General features: G+C 51.9%; 1 protein-coding gene across 2 annotated transcripts in view; it reads right to left on the bottom strand.

Moving 5' to 3' along the window:
• Window positions 1–4,838: 4,838 nt before the first annotated feature.
• Window positions 4,839–17,176, bottom strand: part of Ctdspl (CTD small phosphatase like) — a 128,204-nt gene continuing 115,866 nt past the window's right edge. For both annotated transcript variants that reach the window (XM_042282049.2, XM_042282051.2), the window contains 3 exons: window positions 16,125–16,217; window positions 12,154–12,339; window positions 4,839–8,336 (listed from right to left, as the gene is read on the bottom strand). In XM_042282049.2, the coding sequence (XP_042137983.1) occupies window positions 8,211–8,336; window positions 12,154–12,339; window positions 16,125–16,217 (405 nt within the window). In that variant the 3' untranslated portion in view covers window positions 4,839–8,210. The remainder of the gene's footprint in view (window positions 8,337–12,153; window positions 12,340–16,124; window positions 16,218–17,176) is intronic.

The following is a 17,176-nucleotide window of genomic DNA, read 5'->3' as shown; positions in this document are numbered from 1 at the left end:
CTGTTGGACTCAGTGGGTGTGGTGGTGGCCTTGGGAGGAGTTGGGTGGACGAGGGGGCTGAATATGATCAAAATACATTGTACTTGAAAGAAATCTTAAACAAAATATTACATTAAAATTTTTATTATTTTAAAGTTTTTTTTTTTTTTTTTTTTTAAACCATCCTAGGGCATAGAGGCACCTACCTACCTATGATCACAGCCCTAAGGAGGTAGAGGCAGAAGAATTGCAAGTTCCAGGCCAGTGTGGGTTATGGGGATCCTGTCTCATAAAACAAAACAAAAATATTTACCACTCTACCATTTGTTGATGTTGTTGTGTATTTTTTGAGACAGAGTCTCACTATGTCAACCAGGCTGGCCTCAAACTCACAGAGATCCGCCAACCTCTGCCTTCTGAGTGCTGGGATTAAAGGCGTGTGCTACCCTCCATTTTTAAGTGTACAATTCTGTGGCATGGGGGCACTGATCATCACTATCATCCATACACATCTCTACCTCCCCAACTTGAAAACAGAAACTTTATGTGGCTGAGAAGATTGCCCAGTGGGTAGAACACTTATTGCCCAAACATGAGGAATGAAATCTGGATTCCTAGTATCCATGTAAAGGCTGAGTACCGTGGCACACACCTGTAGCCCAGCACTGAGACTGGGAGCAGTTCGGTGTCCGAGACAGGATCCTAGGTGAGCTCTAGGTTCGGTGAGAGATTCTGTCTCAAAAAAGAAGGCCATCGGGTGCCAGCCTCTGGCCTCCCAAGGGCAACTGTACCCGTGCACAGGACACTCTCCTGCTCCCCACAAACAGACACAGACATACACAGACACACACACAGAATAAAAACCGGAACTACCACTCTATAAACTCTAAATACTCACTAACACTTCCCCATGGCCCCTCCACCATCAAACCTTCCATCCCTCGGGTCTTGATCAGCTGAGACATCTCACCTCAACCTCTTAACCTCTTCCCACTGTCCCCAGCCTCTGATGGGGACAAGTTACCTGAACCTCCCTCCAGCTGCACATCTGGCATCCCTCCACTAGTTATGGTTTCTAGCTGTGCGGTGCTTTCCCGTAGCTGGAAGGCACCGGCACATTCTGCTCTGTTTCCTCATACCACTCCTCGGCCTGGTGTCCTTGCCTCCCCAGGGCCCGTCTGCTCCTCTTCTGAATCCAGGTCTTAGCTGGAACAACACTGCCCACACGGAAGCAGCCTCCTGCCCTCGCCATTCCTTGTTCCCTGCCCTCAACTGGAACTCTGTTGGTCGGGCTCTTTCCAGGACTTGTAGGCCCCGGTGAGACTTGGACCAGTGAGGCCAAGGCCCTGTTAGAGCTGTGTCTTCTAGGATGGTGGCTGATGTATCACAGTTAACTCAGATTGGTGCTGCTGTGGCTTGTGCCTAGTCCTATGGGGTATGGCGTGTGTGTGTGTGTGTGTGTGTGTGTGTGTGTGTGTGTGTGTGTGTGTACAAGCAGGCATGTGATTTTTTTTTTTTTTTTTTTTTTTTTTTTTTTTTTTTCAGAGCTGAGGACCGAACCCAGGGCCTTACACTTGCTAGGCAAGCACTCTACCACTGAGCTAAATCCCCAACCCCGGCGTGTGCTCTGTATGGAAGCAGGGCACAGAATTTTCTCCACAGCTGTTCTCTGTCTGCATTCTGGCACCCCCTGGTGAATGATCTTAGGGACTCAGGCTTTTTTTTTTTTTTTTTTAAATGAGCTGACATTTCTTCCCCAGGGGGTGCTATCCCTCCATCCCCCCAGTTTGGGAAGTACAATCCAGCCCAATAGCTTAATAGTAGACACAAGGCTACTCCAAAAACCCTTCTCTTCATAATTCTGTGTCCCTAGGACCCAGATGACACTACCTGGGCAAAACCACCCTACCCTAGATGTGCCCATCCCCACCCCCACCCTGTGACCTGTGGGTGCGGAGCCTGGAGACACGGCAGACCTGACTCGTGGTGTCTGGTTTGGGTCATCTTGTGGCCATTACACCTATGGGAGAGAGAGAGAGAGAGAGAGAGAGAGAGAGAGAGAGAGAGAGAGAGAGAGAGAGAGAGAGAGCGAGAGAGCCCTACAACCCCAACCTGTAGGTTCCCAGGGGTTTGGGGCTACTTTGTTCTTACCATCTTATCTCCCAGGGCCCTACCTTCTCTGTCAATATTGATCCAGGTGAGGGAGCAGCTGTAGGCCTCACCCCTGCAGGTGAGGTGCTCTGCCTAGTCTCCCCCAGGCTGGTGAGTAATCTCCCCTGCAGGGGGGGTGTAGGCATGGGAAGAAGGGTCACCTGGCTCTGCTCCTGCTGACAGGTGGGAGCGCTTGGAGATACCCTGATTCTCGTCCCTTCCACTCTGACCCCCCAGCCCAGCTGTGGCCCAGCTGTGGGCTGCTGGATCCTCACATCTGGCTGCCAGGCAAGGACATGGAAGCGCCTCAGGCCCTAAGGCAGGATTTAGCTGGGAGTCAAATCCCGTGGGTGTTAGGGGAACCCCACGGTACTCGGTAACTCGGTACTCGAGACAGATGGATCCCGGGCCCTGCAAATGCAAGCTGCCTCTCCGATGCCGCTTGGCTCACACCGGTGAGGGGAGGATGTCTGTCAGGACACAGCTGGAGGCAGAACACTGTCCCACCCTTGGTGCAGGAGAGTGGACAGCTGTGTTCTGCTCCTGGCAGGTGACCTGGGCTCCCATTCACTTGACCCAGGCAAGGTTGACAAAAAATGACTTACTTTATCTGTATGTGGGAATGCCTGCATATGTGTCTGTGTATCATGTATGTGCCTGGTGCCCACAGAGCCCAGAAAAGGACATTGGATCTCCTGGAACTGCAGTTACAGGTTGGGAACCACCTGATAAGGAGGCTGGGACTGGTCCTACCTCCTCAAGAGCAACAGTGCTCTTAACTGCTGAGCCATCCCTCCAGACCCTCTACCGGGATTCTCCTCTAGCAATGCCATCGCTCTGGCCATGGAGAGGTTCCCGACACCCATGAAGGGCTCAGTACTTTTCTAGGTTCCTTTTAAAGCAGTAAACATGTATGAAGCATTTTCCAAAGAAAGCTGTATGTCAACTCCCAAAGCCTTGCTCATGGCAATTACGCTGTGTGGGCACCAGGCCTGGAACAGTTTGGGGGCACATTTCCCAGTCCTCTGTAGCCAGTCAGCCGTTCCCAGCCCTGGCTGTATGTTCGAGTCACTGGGAGTATTTGAAAGAAGGCTCCCATTCTGAGAGGTTGGAGTCAGAGTAGCCAGGGTGGCCTTGAGGAGTCTAGCCTTTTCCTTCTGTGCATGTATTGGTGTGTATGAGCATGTTCGTGTTTTGTGTGTATCGGTGCGTGTGTACACATCCTCAGGATGTTGTATGTCTCCTTTGGACAAGGTCTCTCACTGGCCTAGAGCTTACCAATTAGCTAGGCTAGGATAGATGTACAGTGAGGCCCAGGTATCTTGGGCTCTGCTGCCCTAGGTCTGGGACTGTAAGGACATACCACCACACCCGGCATCTATGTCCATTTTAGGGACTGAATTTAGGCACTCACTTTTGCTTTAGAAGCTTGTATCCTAGGTGGGTGCTGGGGCTTCAACGATTCAGCAAGATCTTCTGTCACCCGCTCAGTTGTCACCCTTCAGGAATTGGTACCTTTTTTTTTGTTTTTTGTTTTGTTTTTGTTTTTCGAGACAGGGTTTCTCTGTGTAGCTTTGGCTGTCCTGGAACTCACTCTGTAGACCAGGCTGGCCTCAAACTCAGAGATCCACCTGGCTCTGCCTCCAAAGTGCTGGGATTAAAGGCGTGCGCTGCTGCCGCCACCTGGCAGGAATTGGTACCTCTAAGGGCCTCCAGGTGATGTGTGGGGTGGGTAGGCAATGGTGAGGAATGCACTCAACCTCAGGTGATTCTCAGCGTAGCCGCAGCTAGAGCTATGCTGTGGGGTTTGGTTGGAAAGTCTGAGGGCCTGTATGTGTCTGTCTCACAACCTGAAGGTCCAGTCTGTTCTGGGATTAGCCTGCCTCACTAGTTAGAGGTTCTGGGCTTTGAGCATCCTGTTGATGTGTAGCTATCTCCAGCAAAGGGAAATTAACACGCCTGGATGCTCCAGGGACCTTGCCAACAGCCCACAGGCACTTCCTGTCCATAGCTGGCCTGCTATTGTTCCCAGGCTGTCCCTTCCTACCTCTGCTCACTCCCTCCCATTCTTGTCATAACTAGAAAAGTGCAGGGAACATTTCAGGGAGCCCAAGTCCCAGTTAAGTGTCCTTCTGGTGACTGTCTCCACTTGCCGAGGGCTGCCAGAAGCCTGTGCGTATGTGAGGTATAAAACAGCAGAGGACATGAGAGGCCAGACTAGGGAGCAGAGGGAAGCAGACTAGAAGTCAGCACCAGGTCAACTCAAAGTGACTGTCCCCTGGCTGGGCAGTTCTGCTGCTGTGAAGGGCAGGTTCCCAGAACCTGTGGTGGCGATGGGGTGTTTAGAGCTCTATCTCGATCCCAAGGGGACTGGTCCCAGGACCCTCCCCACGAATTCCAAAGACCATGAGGTAGCCTGCTGGCAGGGCTGGAGTCCTTATGGGAGGGTGGAGTCACCCTGCCTGTCTGGGGAAAGAGGGCCTGAGGGCCGAGTAGCTGTCACTTTCAAGTTACAAGCCATTTGGGTTGGATGGTGTTCTAGCTTACCTGGGGGGGGGGGGGATCAAGAACTCTGTCGCTGAGACCTGCTGCCCTGCTCCTATCCACCCTGCTCTGTAGAAGCGGGAAGCAGCAGGGTGCGGTGTGCAGGGGAAGGAAAAAATAAAACTCCGTAACAGGCCTGGAGAAGCAGGTCAACCACAAGGCAGTGCAGTTTCACGAGTTTATTTCCGGCAGGAGGGAATCACTGATTGACAATACTTGCCCCCAGAATCATGCACACTCCACACAAGCAGCGCTGGATCGTCACATTCAAATATCCAGCAGGAAACTGTAACTCCCCAGACACCAGCATCACCACCGCTGGGGTAGCCATCTTCAGGGCAGCTCGAGGGATGGACATGGTCAGATTTACAGAGCAGGAGCAGAGGCAGCCAGCAAGTTTGTGCAGGGGACCCTCCGCTCTCCGCGAGCCCTGGCATGCCAGCTGTCCAGCACAGCACCATTAGAAGCAGAGGCACGAACGTCACGAGTGTTTGACCAATAGGGCTGTGTGTTTCTGGATTTTACTAGGAAGCAATCGGTCAAAACACAGGGTTGTAGAACGCTGCCAGGCTATACACACTTACAGGTTTCACTTCGTACCCCAACTTCAAATGCTGTAACCATGACAAGTTAGTGTCATGTGGACATCCTCGTGTCCCCAAAGTCATCTCATCAACATTGCACCGTGTCAAAGGATCCCCACCAACTGCCATGGGTGACAGGCGGTGTTATTAGGATACAAATGCATTGTTTACAAACAGCTAGTGCATGAAACCACAGACCAACACGGAGGATTCCAGAACAAATGGAAGAGAGAGCACTAACATCATCAGGGGCCAGGGGCGCCCAGGAAGCCCCCACTTGAGGTCATGCAAAAGGTGTAGGCTGGAGTCCACAATCCCAAGCCGTCCTGCCCCAGACCTTCACGTCAAAAGCACTTGTCTAGGAGAGGGGTCCTAACCTGGAGCTGAGAGGACCATGAACCCGGGAGGTCAGACGTTTCTTTTGGCTAAGGAGATGGAGTGTTTTGGTAATGTGGGAAGGATATGGCACACAGAAGTGGCTGGTAAGTTTTCAAGCCCACACTTTAATAAACTAACAATTAAAAGCAATACCCGTATTTACCTTAAGAAAATAAACCTCACACATTCATCTCCTTTCTTGGCCTTGTTAGAATTCTATTGCTTCATTTACAAGTAACTGATTAAAAAATATAGATTTTTTTCAATTATGTACATAAAGCAGATTTTTTTTTTTAAAGAAAGAAAAATTGGCATTTTGGAGCTTGGTCCAATAAGGTGCGGATTTCAGAACCCTCAGAGGCCCTGCCGCCCACCCGAGACATTCCATGTTTGTGGTGGCAAGAACAGGGTTCCCCACCTGGAAGCTGGGCCCTGCGTGCACACGCAGCTCCAGAACTCTAAGGCCAAGGTCGGCCTTGAACCTGTCTGAAGCACGGCACTATTTCCAGGCTCGCTTCTCCTGAAATATTCTGGAATTTCAGTCCACTCTGCCCCCCGTTTCCAAATAAGGCCCGTGAGACCAACAGCACAGCGAGAGGCACAGGTGACGATCTGAGGTTCCCACCCAGGCCTTGTTCTGTGTGGAAATCAACCCACGGCAGACGCCGTGACACTCAAGACACTTAAGGCAGCGGGATCGGTTAGCGACTGGTTTCCATGAGGGTTTATGGCGTGTGCGGCTCTGCCACGGAACTGTTATCTGTGGTGATGCTTAGCAAAGGGGCAGTTCCTTTTGTAATTGGCACAGGGATGACTGGGTTTGGAACACTCAGAAAGTCAGGAGATCTGATGACCCCTATGTATTTCTGTTCTGAATGCACAGTGGTTTCCCAGACCAAAGCACTGTGGGAAGATAGGCCAGGTAGCTGGCTTCATTATTTTGTAAAAGGAAAAAAAAAATTTTTTTTTAAAGTTTGACCCCTGATTTTGAGTCTTGTTAGTACCAGCAACTCCCAGCAGAAATCTGGCTGAGGCCCAACCCACAGAGGACTAAGGCAAGGGCGCCAACACATGAAAAGGGCGCTTTTCATTCTTCAGACGAGGGAGCAGCACGACGCAGCATGGCTAAACACCAAACTGGGACCGGCCGGCGGAGAGAGACCCCGGGGCTCCAGGCAGGAGCCCTTCTCCCTGGTTTGGAGCAACTCGTCTCCATTTAGACAGGCTTCTCCAACCCTTGGCTCTAAGAGGCTGTGCTTCCAAAGAGGCTGCGATGGACTTGGGCCACATCAGTTGGCAGCTGGTTGAGGCCACAGGTTCTCGAGCGAGACTGAAGAGCTCGACCGTCGGCTCTGGTGTCGACTGCAGTGTGAGGTGAACGCCACACCTGAGCGGTGCTTTGGCCCTTGTTTTTTGTTTTGAATCTTTGTGCCCTTTAGCATTATTGGTGGCCAGGGCCAAGGAAGGGAGATGGTCGGTGCCATGCTGGATGGGGCGGGACACCTGCTTCTGACCCTGTCCAAGTCTGCAGCTGAGCGGTGAGCGTATTCTGAGCGTAGGCACAGTGGCAAAGAACAGTGTGACAGCCGCTGGTCAGTTCCATTTGGTGGCAGCACAGTAGCAGCAAAGTCCCAGACTCTCCACGTGTACCCAGCCTTTGAAAGGAAAGACTTAACAATCCAACGGTCTTGGGTTTTCTGTAACGATTCTCCTCAAACCAATAACAACAGAAAAACAGCAAGGGACAGGTGTGACAGTCGTGGGAAAGCAGATGTGACGTACTGTCACTGTTCAAGGGGGGAATGCAACTTCAAGACAAATTTTATCAACATCAGAGATCGTAATAAAAGGAATCGGTTGTTTCATCAAGCACTGGGCCATTGGCAGGTACATTCTAGACTGGCCAGAAATGTGGGGACAATGACAAGGCATGAAAAAAGTCCTGTCCGAGGGAGCTGGAGCCCGAGAATGCCACAGGCTGTCAGCTGCAGCTGTGGGAGGCAGCGGCCTGCGACCCGCTTTCTCCTGGCCATACCCTCACCCTGCCACACAGGCTACCAGGTTCTATAAAATGGTCCTGTTTGTTGTCTTAGAGTGTCTGAGACAGTAAAAGACTAAAAGATGTCTGGAAAGAGGCTGTATACAAAAATTAACTCTCAGCTTAAAATAACATTCAAAAAGGCACTTCATCCTGTAGGAAAGAGATTCTGAGTTGGGTCAGCTGCTCCAAACTTGGGCAAAGGGGACAGACTGTCTCTTGGAAGGGGAGGACAGTTGAAAGGACGTCTGGAAGATACCAAGGTTTTTTTTTTTTCTTTTTTCTTTTTGGTATGTTTTAAGAAAATCGAATCTGGTAAAATGCATGTCCTTTTATGAAATCTATTAAAAGAGTTTTTTTTTCTTTAAAATAGTTATTTCTGTTCTTAAAAAAAAAACCAAAACAGGTAGGCATGGCGACATTCACCCTGTGGCCCAGAGCATGGAGTCTTCTCAGGCTCCCCCCAGGGAGCTGAGGTCAGGAGGGTCCCGAGCCAGGGCCTCCAGAGTGCACGTGGGGGCGGGCCGAGGCTGAGGCTACCTACTGCACAGTCTGTGTAGCATGCTGTATACATCGTCCTCCCTGCTCAGGCCCTCGAAGAACGGGATGAGGTCCAGCAGCTCCGTATCCGTCATGTCGTCGAACCAGGACTGAACAGGCACCTGCAAGACAGCGCGTGTGTGGGACACTGTCACCATCATCCTTCCTTCGCTCCCCAGTTAGGGCGGGAGTCGAAGCAGGCTGGCGCAGGTGTGCGCACTGAGGCAGAGGGTCCCCGGTGTGTGTGAGTCTGCCCCTGTAGCTTTCCTGCTGAAGAAGAGATGGGCACTCCCTGCCCGTTTCCAAAGCTCTCTTTATGGCACTGAATTAGCTCACAGCCAGTCAGAGCCCCGATGCCTCTCAGAGGGAACCCGTCAACCACGGAGCCCAATCCGGGCATGCCAGTCCAGACTCTACTTAGGGCCACTGCTCCAAGCTGTGTGTCAGAAGCAGAGAGTGCCTGCCCAAGCTTAGCAGTACCCAGGTAAACGTGGAAATGTCGAATTTCAGGGCATTCGGAAACTCTGGCAAAGAGAAGGCTCCTTCCAGCTTTTGGTAGAGGAGGAGGGAGCGGTAGTGGTAGAGAGCAGCTAGGAGTTCACAGAAGAGAGTCAAAAAGAAATCTGGGGAAACCAAAAGGTGTTCATTAATTTACTTACTTTCAGTCCTGGGATTGAGCCCAGGGCCTCTCTCACTCATGCTAGGTAAGTGCTCCATCAACTGAACCATGTCAACAGCCCCACCCATGACATATTCTTGTTAGACAAGAAAAAAGAGGGGGCTGGAGAGATGGCTCTGCTATTAAGACAACTTGCTGCTCTTCCAAAGGACCCGAGTTTGGCTCCCAGCACCCACATGAGGTGACTCATGATCTCCTCTACCTCCAGCTCCAGGAGATCCACTGTGCTCTTCTGGCTTCTGTGGGTACTGCATGCGTGTAGCACACACATGTATAGATGCAAATAAAAATAAATCCTTTAAAAAATTATGCTGGGCGGTAGTGGCGCACACCTTTAATCCCAGCACTCGGGAGGCAGAGGCAGGCAGATCTCTGTGAGTTTGAGGCCAACCTGGGCTACAGAGTGAGCTCCAGGAAAGGCGCGCAAAGCTACACAGAGAAACCCTGTCTCGGAAAAAAAAAAAAAAAAAAAATTAACAAGAGGGGTTAGAGAGATGGTTTGGCGGCTAAGAGCACTGTGTGCTGCTCTTGCAGAGGACCCGAGTTCAGTTCCCAGCACAGCACCCACATCGGGCAGCTCACACGCCCCTCTAACTCCAGCTCCAGGGGATCTGATGCCCTCTTCTGGCCTCCACAGGTACTATACTCAGGTGCATATTCTCACTCACACGCAGTTAATTAAAAATAAAACTATTAAAAAAGAAAATTTTAAAGGAAGCCTGGATCTAACCAGATAGCAGACAGAAAGTCTACTTGCTCGCCTGAAGGAGGAAGGGTGGTTAGAGAACATTCATTATTAATGACTAGACAAATCCAGGGTATAGAAAATTCCCATAAGACAAATCAGTAAATCTTCCACGGAGAAGTGATGGAGAAGAAACGATGGGGAGAGGAGAAATGTTTAGAACGGAGACACATTCAATGAAGCAATGCATGGACCGTCTTTAGATCCTGACCTAAACAATTCATATTCCAAGAAAACCCGTCAAGGTGACAAGGTGAACGGTGTGTACAGTGGCTGACACAGGAAATGCCGTGCAGTGTGGAAGGGAGCAGGGGACACAATGTATCTTCACAGGTACAGTGGCTGACACAGGAAATGCTGTGTGGTGTGGAAGGGAGCAGGGGACACACTGTATCTTTGCGGGTACAGTGGCTGACACAGGAAATGCTGTGCTGTGGAAGGGAGCAGGGGACACACTGTATCTTCACAGGTACAGTGGCTGACACAGGAAATGCTGTGTGGTGTGGAAGGGAGCAGGGGACACACTGTATCTTTGCGGGTACAGTGGCTGACACAGGAAATGCTGTGTGGTGTGGAAGGGAGCAGGGGACACACTGTATCTTCACAGGTACAGTGGCTGACACAGGAAATGCTGTGTGGTGTGGAAGGGAGCTGGGGACACAATGTATCTTCACAGGTACAGTGGCTGACACAGGAAATGCTGTGTGGTGTGGAAGGGAGCAGGGGACACACTGTATCTTTGCGGGTACAGTGGCTGACACAGGAAATGCTGTGTGGTGTGGAAGGGAGCTGGGGACACACTGTATCTTCATAGGTACAGTGGCTGACACAGGAAATGCCTTGCGGTGTGGAAGGGAGCAGGGGACACACTGTATCTTCGCGGGTACAGTGGCTGACACAGGAAATGCTGTGTGGTGTGGAAGGGAGCTACGGCAGCAGGGGACACATGCATCTGCTGCAGACAACTGCCAGCTGTATCAGGTGGAATTTGATTGACTTATCAACACGAACTTATTTACTTATTTAAAGGGTCTCATTATGTAGCCCTGGCTAGCCTGAAGCTCTTTACGTGGGCTAGGCTGGCCTCGAACTCTCGGAGATCATCTGCCTTCCTAGTGCTGGGATTAAAGGCGTGCACCACCACGCCTGGCAACATGAATGTATTTAACTGTAAGGCAGTTTGACTGTTTATTTTTACCTTTTAACTGAATGTAGTTTTCCCCCCTCCCCCTTATAATAAGTAGAGCTACAGAATTCTAGACTTAAAAAAGGGATGTATGGCCAAGTGGTAGTGGCACACGCCTTTAATCCCAGTACTTGGGAGGCAGAGGCAGGAGGATCGCTGAGTTCAAGGCCAGCGTGGTCTACAGAGCGAGTTTCAGGACAGCCAGAGCTACACAGAGAAACCCTGTCTCGGGGAGGAGGCGGGTGGTAAAGGTTTATTCATGGGAAATCTGCCTTGAAGGCTTGGGATGAGCCTGGGAAGCATGTGTCTTCCCCAGAGAATGATGCGGACGGGGCCTGGTGTGGTGAGCCTGCCGCAGCCGCAGCGGGCCTGGCTTTTCTTCCTGGAAGAGCCCAGCAGGTAGTGGAGGGCACCGCTTCCTGCTCTGGGACTTGTGCTGCCCTGGTGAGCAGGCGCCCAGAGCGGCTACACTCCAGGGGGCTGTACGAAGGGAACCTGCCCACGTGGGCTTCTCAGACATCCCTCTGAGGTGGCAGAGCTGACAGTCTGATGGCAAGCCATTTCTAAAGAGCTTTACTCATTTTTATTGAAGATGCACTTCTGTTGAGGGGTCACCTCCTGAGTCTGAGAGGTCATAAAGCTTTGGGCGGCACCAGCTCCATGAAGTTAGTGGCAGAGAGAAAGAGCCCTCTCCATTCCAATACTCAGCGCTAAGGAGGCAGCCTGCCGAGCACTGTTCTGAGCACTTTTGACCTATCACCACACTGAGGCCTCAACCACCCCAGGAGGCAGTGTCCGTCAATCTCACCTGCAGATGAGGAGAGAGGCTAAAGATGAAGCAAATGTCATGCCATTATTAAGTGGCTGAGTCAAGATCTGGAAAAAAAAAGTGCCAGGTGGTGGTGGCACGTGCCTTTAATTTCAGCACTTGGGAGGCAGAGGCAGGTGGATCTCTGTGAGCTGAAGGCTAGCCTGGTCTACAGAGTGAATTCCAGGACAGTCAGGGCTACACAGAGAAACCTTGTCTCAAAAAACAAAAAAACGCCGGGCATTGGTGGTGCACGCCTTTAATCCCAGCACTCGGGAGGCAGAGGCAGGTGGATCTCTGTGAGTTCGAGGCCAGCCTGGGCTACCAAGTGAGCTCCAGGAAAGGCGCAAAGCTACACAAAGAAATCCTGTCACGAAAAAACAAAACAAAACAAAACAAAACAAAAAAAAAAAAAAAAAAGAACCCCAGACCACCCCCCCCCCTTTGCAGGTGTTCAGAAGTGGTGCCTGTGTGGCAGGCTAGAATCGGACAGCGCCTCAAGCTCCTCTGGGACTACTTACTGCATTCTCTGGATGGAAGATGTAGGAGGCAGGAGAATTGTCCACGATGATCACTTTGCTCAGCTCCCGTCCCAGGCGACTCAGGTCCTTCACGTAGTTCCCACGATGGAAAACACAGGATTCTCTGAAGAGTCGGGCCCGGAACACCCCCCAGCGGTCCAGGAGGTCAGCCACAGGGTCTGCGTACTGGAAAGAAGAGTCTCAGTAAGGCCAAACAACTGGAAGAGCCAGAAATTCACCCAGGACACCAAGACACACTGTCCCTTTTTGGGGGGTGGAGTGGGCAGGAGGGTTGAGATATTCTCACTTAGCAGCCCAGGATGGGGTTCTCCTGTGCCACGTTTCCTGTGTGCTGAGATCACAGGCATGAGTCATGACATCAGGCTCTGACTTTTTGTTTTGGTGTATTTTATTAGATTGGGAAAGAAAAACCCCAGGTCTGGCAAGCTGTAACTTTTGGCAGTTGTCCAGAGGAGACTGGAGAAAATAAGGTTAAAAAAAAAAAAAAAAAAAAGGCACATGGAGGCAGGCAAGGGCAGGTGGGGGGAGCTTTAGAGAGAAGAAAGGCAGCCAGAATTGCTAGGGAAGGAGGAAGCAGAAAGGCCTGCTCTTCTAAGGAATTCAGGAAAGTGAACAGAGTTATGAAGCTGCAGATCTGTGGCCCTGTAAGACACTGCCTAGGATTTCTCCTTGTTTTGGTTGTGTGCGTGTACGCGTGTGCACGGACACACTGAGGTCACCGTAGGGTGTCTTTCTCCATTGTTCTCCACCTTATTTTTGAGTCAGGGTCTCTCCCTGCACCTGCAGCTCTGATTTCAGTCAGACTGGCCGGCCGGCTGCCAGGCCGCAGAGAGCCCCGGGACTTCCTGTCTCTGCCCCTCCAGTGCTGGACCTGCAGGGGCACGCTGGCTGCCGCACTGGGTTCTACGCGGGTTCCAGCGATGCCACCTCTCCAGTTTCTCAGACTTACTTTGTATTTCTTTACTTAAACTTTTTTTTTATTGTTGCTGTGTATGTGCATGTGAACAAGGGCACCATGACATGCACGTGGGGTCAGAGGCCAACTTGATGGAACTGTTTTTCCCTTCCATTGAACTCAGATCGCCTGACTTGCATGGCAGGTCCCCTGACCCACTGAGTCATCTCATCTGCCTTAGAGCACTTTTAGGAGAAGGACTGAATAGTTGAAGTATTTTAGGACTGTGGTATTTTCCTCTCCATGTGTAACAGAAAACACCACATTCTTACAGTTTTCTCCCATCGAACTCATCAGCAGTTCCTGTCAGTTTCGTCTCCAAAAATATCTTGACTCCTACCTTCAGTTCTTTAGCTCTAATGCATCTTTCTGGACCAGGTCTCCCCGCCTGGGAGGTTCCTGCGTCCTGCAGGCCCTCCCCTCCCAGCCTTCACCTCCCAGTTGTCAGAGTAGCCACCGGAGGGCATCCAGTCCATCCTGTCCCTGTCCTGCTTCAAACTCCCAGTTTCCCCACGGTCTCTGGAGCAAGCACATGGCATACAGCACATCCTATCATCCCTGCCTTGTCCTGCAAGCCTGAGGCCTGGACTCAGCAGCCAGGCCAAAGTGAGGCCCAGAGCCGGGAATCCCCAGGGAACACACACCTGAGGCTGAGTCATAAAGGCCACGGTAGCTGCACTCACTGCAGCTGGGTCCGTGGGAAAGTCCATTTCACTCCAAGGACACCCTGAGGGAGGCGGAGCCCAGAGCAGCTGCATCTCCTACTGACCACGCAGCCCAGAGCACTATCTGGGTGAAGCTGGCTAAGGGGAATGTGAGCGGTCTACAAAGCGTTGACTTGGATGGAAAATGATGGTTCGTGTTCTCTTCATTGCTACCACCAGGGGCAGCAATCATCCTTTACGGTTTTTTTTTTTTTTTTTTTTAAAGATTGATTTGTTTTTTATTTTATGTGTATGAGTGTTTTGCTTTCATAAATGTAGGGCACCATGTGTGTGGAGTGTTCAGAGAGGCCAGGAGAGGGAACTGGATCCCCTGGAACTGCAGTTAGGGACAGTTGTATGCTTTCATGTAGGTGCTGGGAACTGAACCGGGGTCCTTTGTGAGAGCAGCCAGTGCTGAGCCGTCTCTCCAGTCCTGTTAATCATCTTTTAGGGAAGTGTCTGGGGGCTCCAGGCTTGCAAGATCAGGATGAGGCCTACAGGCACTCCACAGGCAGGGGCTCATCTCTCCTCGTCTGTATCCTTGGTGCTCTGCCACGCACGAAGGGAGACTGAATGAAAGGGTATGTGACAGAAGAGCAGACACCACGGACAGAGCCTGGGAGTCAGCGGGTGGTGCCCGCAGGCCCTGGCAGGAGGCAGGGAGGCCCGATATATAAACGATATATAAACGCTGCAGGCCCTGGCAGGAGGCAGGGAGACCTGCTGTATAAACACCGCAGGCTGGGTGCTGAGCTAAACTCATCACCGAGAGCTAGAACGCTGACCACCGTCAGTTCAACCCGGCCAGTGGGGTTGAAAGGCTCCAGAGCTGCACTGGGAGCTAGAGAGAGCTAGAGAAACAGATGGTAGGGCAGGAGGGAGCAGCCCAGGAAGAGCAGCCCAGATGGGGAGGTTTAGGCGAACCCTGGCGACTCTCGCCAAGGAAAAACAAGCCTCGGTCCAGAGCGCTGGTGCAACCCTCCAGCTTGCTATTTGGCTGGTTATTACTTCAGGTTCTTTAGCATCCCGGAGCAGCATCAGAAGCACCACTGAAGCTGCTCACATGGTTAGCCCTGGCGCCACCGGGGAGGACTATTTCCGTGAGGCTGTGCTCTGTCTGGTACAAGAGAACAAAGCCCAGGTGCAGGATCTCTCCTTAGCAGCTCCCGTTGGGGCCGGCTGATGAGGCTGGCGGAGCGCTACATAGGTGGCCCTTGCCGTGGCCAGCACAGCCAGTGGAGCAGTGTGGAGAACCTGGAGTCCAAGGTTCGATACGTAGAGGATGAGGGTGCTGCTCGAGGCAGGCATGAAGGAGGAAGCTGCTGGTGGCCCCTGGAGGAGGTCTGCACACAAAGGGTTAACCTGCACACCACAGAACTCATCTTTGGGGCTACTCAGAGTTTCCGAGGTGCTCATGGAGACATTGGTGGTGCTACCAAGTGGATTGCATGACTCTGTGAGAACCATGGTGGGCAGACCTGGGAGGGGGAGCTAGGGCCTGTTCTGTCTGCCCTCAGTACAGCATGGTACCTATGAGCCCGTTTGGATGATATTACCACCACCAATACTTATGGTACTCTACATTGAACACCAGGAATGCTCACCCTGTGACGGTGCCCAGAGCGGTGCCCAGAAGGTGGTGAGGGCTCAGTGAACGTCTGCCTAATAGGATCCGGGAGCTGTGCTGAGCCATTCACATGGGCCATTTCATTTAATCTACTCCATCAAGCAGATGGAATTAGCTCCAATTAGACCAGAGGAAACTGAGGTGCCAGAAGTAAAGGGACTTACCAGAAACCACACAGCTCTCCAAGCCAGCCAGAACTTTCATCAGCCTGTGCCTGTAAGTGACACTTCATACCTGTCTCTGTTTGTTCCTCCCCAAAACCTGTGCCACTAAACCCAAGGACACAGAGACCTCTAACATCTGGCTGCCAGTCAACAGAAGAGGGACGCTCCACCATGCCCGTGTTGTGCATCCTTCCGCAGCCACAATGGACAGGTCTCGTGATTTCATCCCTGGATAACTGGTTTCAGGTGGCTGCATACAGCAACTTCATGGAGCATTTGTTCTAAATGCTCCCCGTCACCATGGTAACCAGAAGCCTTTCAGCCTGGCAGTGTGCACATGGCCTGCATCCATCCCATCTGGGGTGGGAACCTGTCACCGTAAAAATAGCTTCCTCCACCTTAACAAAAGGCTCTTGGCAGCTTGGGGGGTGGTGGAGGGTGGAGGGGCTGGGACGCCGCCTTCCGTCCGCTGGGAGTCTGCAGCAGGGAGCAGGACGCACCTTAGCCAAGCTGGCAGTAAAGAGTACACACTCAAAGAGCTGCCCCATCCTCTGGAGGAACTCGTCCACATGTGGGCGCTTCAGCACGTACACCTGCAAGGGGAGGAGACAACAGGCTGTCAGTCATGCAGCAGCCAGAGCCGGCTGGCCTCGGAAGAGCTGCCGCAAGGGGCCCTCCTCCCGGTGCCAGGCCCATCCATGCTGCGCGGTGTGCTGAGGTTCGGACCAGAGAGCCGGATGCAGGTTCCAGGTATAGACAACCCTCACAGAGAGAAAGGGAAGCTGACCACGGTGTCAAGGGCCTTAGGGATCTTCAGAGCTGGCAAGTGGAGCACAGCTGTGCCATGTTCAGGAGAAGCCACTCATCAACCCTTGTGGCCTTTGGTACCCACTTGAGTCAGTCCCTATGTGGACACAGACCACAGCCTAGGTGCTGTCCTGGAAGTCTAGAACTGGCTGCTGTCTTCTCTGCTGAACGCCCCATCCCCCACCGCACGGGAAGGCCTGGGTTAGCACGCTTGCAAACCTTCCACTCAACACCGTGGAGGTTAGTTACTCTGCTGATGTGGGAACACAGAAAGTCATTTAGGGGAGAAAGGGGTGTCTCTCTGCCACAGGTGGGCCCTGTGCACCCATTCGGTCAGCCCAGACAGGACTACAAAGCCACGTGGCTTCAGCTAACACACAGGCTCCTGTTTCTGGAGGTTAAATGAATCTAAGGGAACTGGGAGATGATAGAGAAAGCAAAACCAGGGAGAAGAAGTGGGAAGGGAGAGGAACCAATTAAAACTTGAGAAAATTCCTCAGAAGTTAGCTACCTCTTTTATTTATTTTGTTTTTTTCAAGACAGGTTTTCTCCATGTAGTTTTGGTACCTGTCCTGGATCTCACTCTGTAGCCCAGGTTGGCCTCGAACTCACAGAGATCCACCTGCCTCTGCCTCCCGAGTGCTGGGATTAAAGGCGTGTGCCACCACCGCCCAGCTGGGAAGAGGTCTTAAATACAGGCTTACAGCACAATGGGAGAACCCCGGAGGGCAGAAGTTCGCTACAG

The sequence above is a fragment of the Peromyscus maniculatus genome, chromosome 7, assembly GCF_049852395.1.
Source record: "Peromyscus maniculatus bairdii isolate BWxNUB_F1_BW_parent chromosome 7, HU_Pman_BW_mat_3.1, whole genome shotgun sequence".
NCBI classification, from domain to species: domain Eukaryota; kingdom Metazoa; phylum Chordata; class Mammalia; order Rodentia; family Cricetidae; genus Peromyscus; species Peromyscus maniculatus.
The sequence above is the reverse complement of the archived record's forward strand: the minus strand, read 5'-3'. Positions and strand labels throughout refer to the sequence as shown.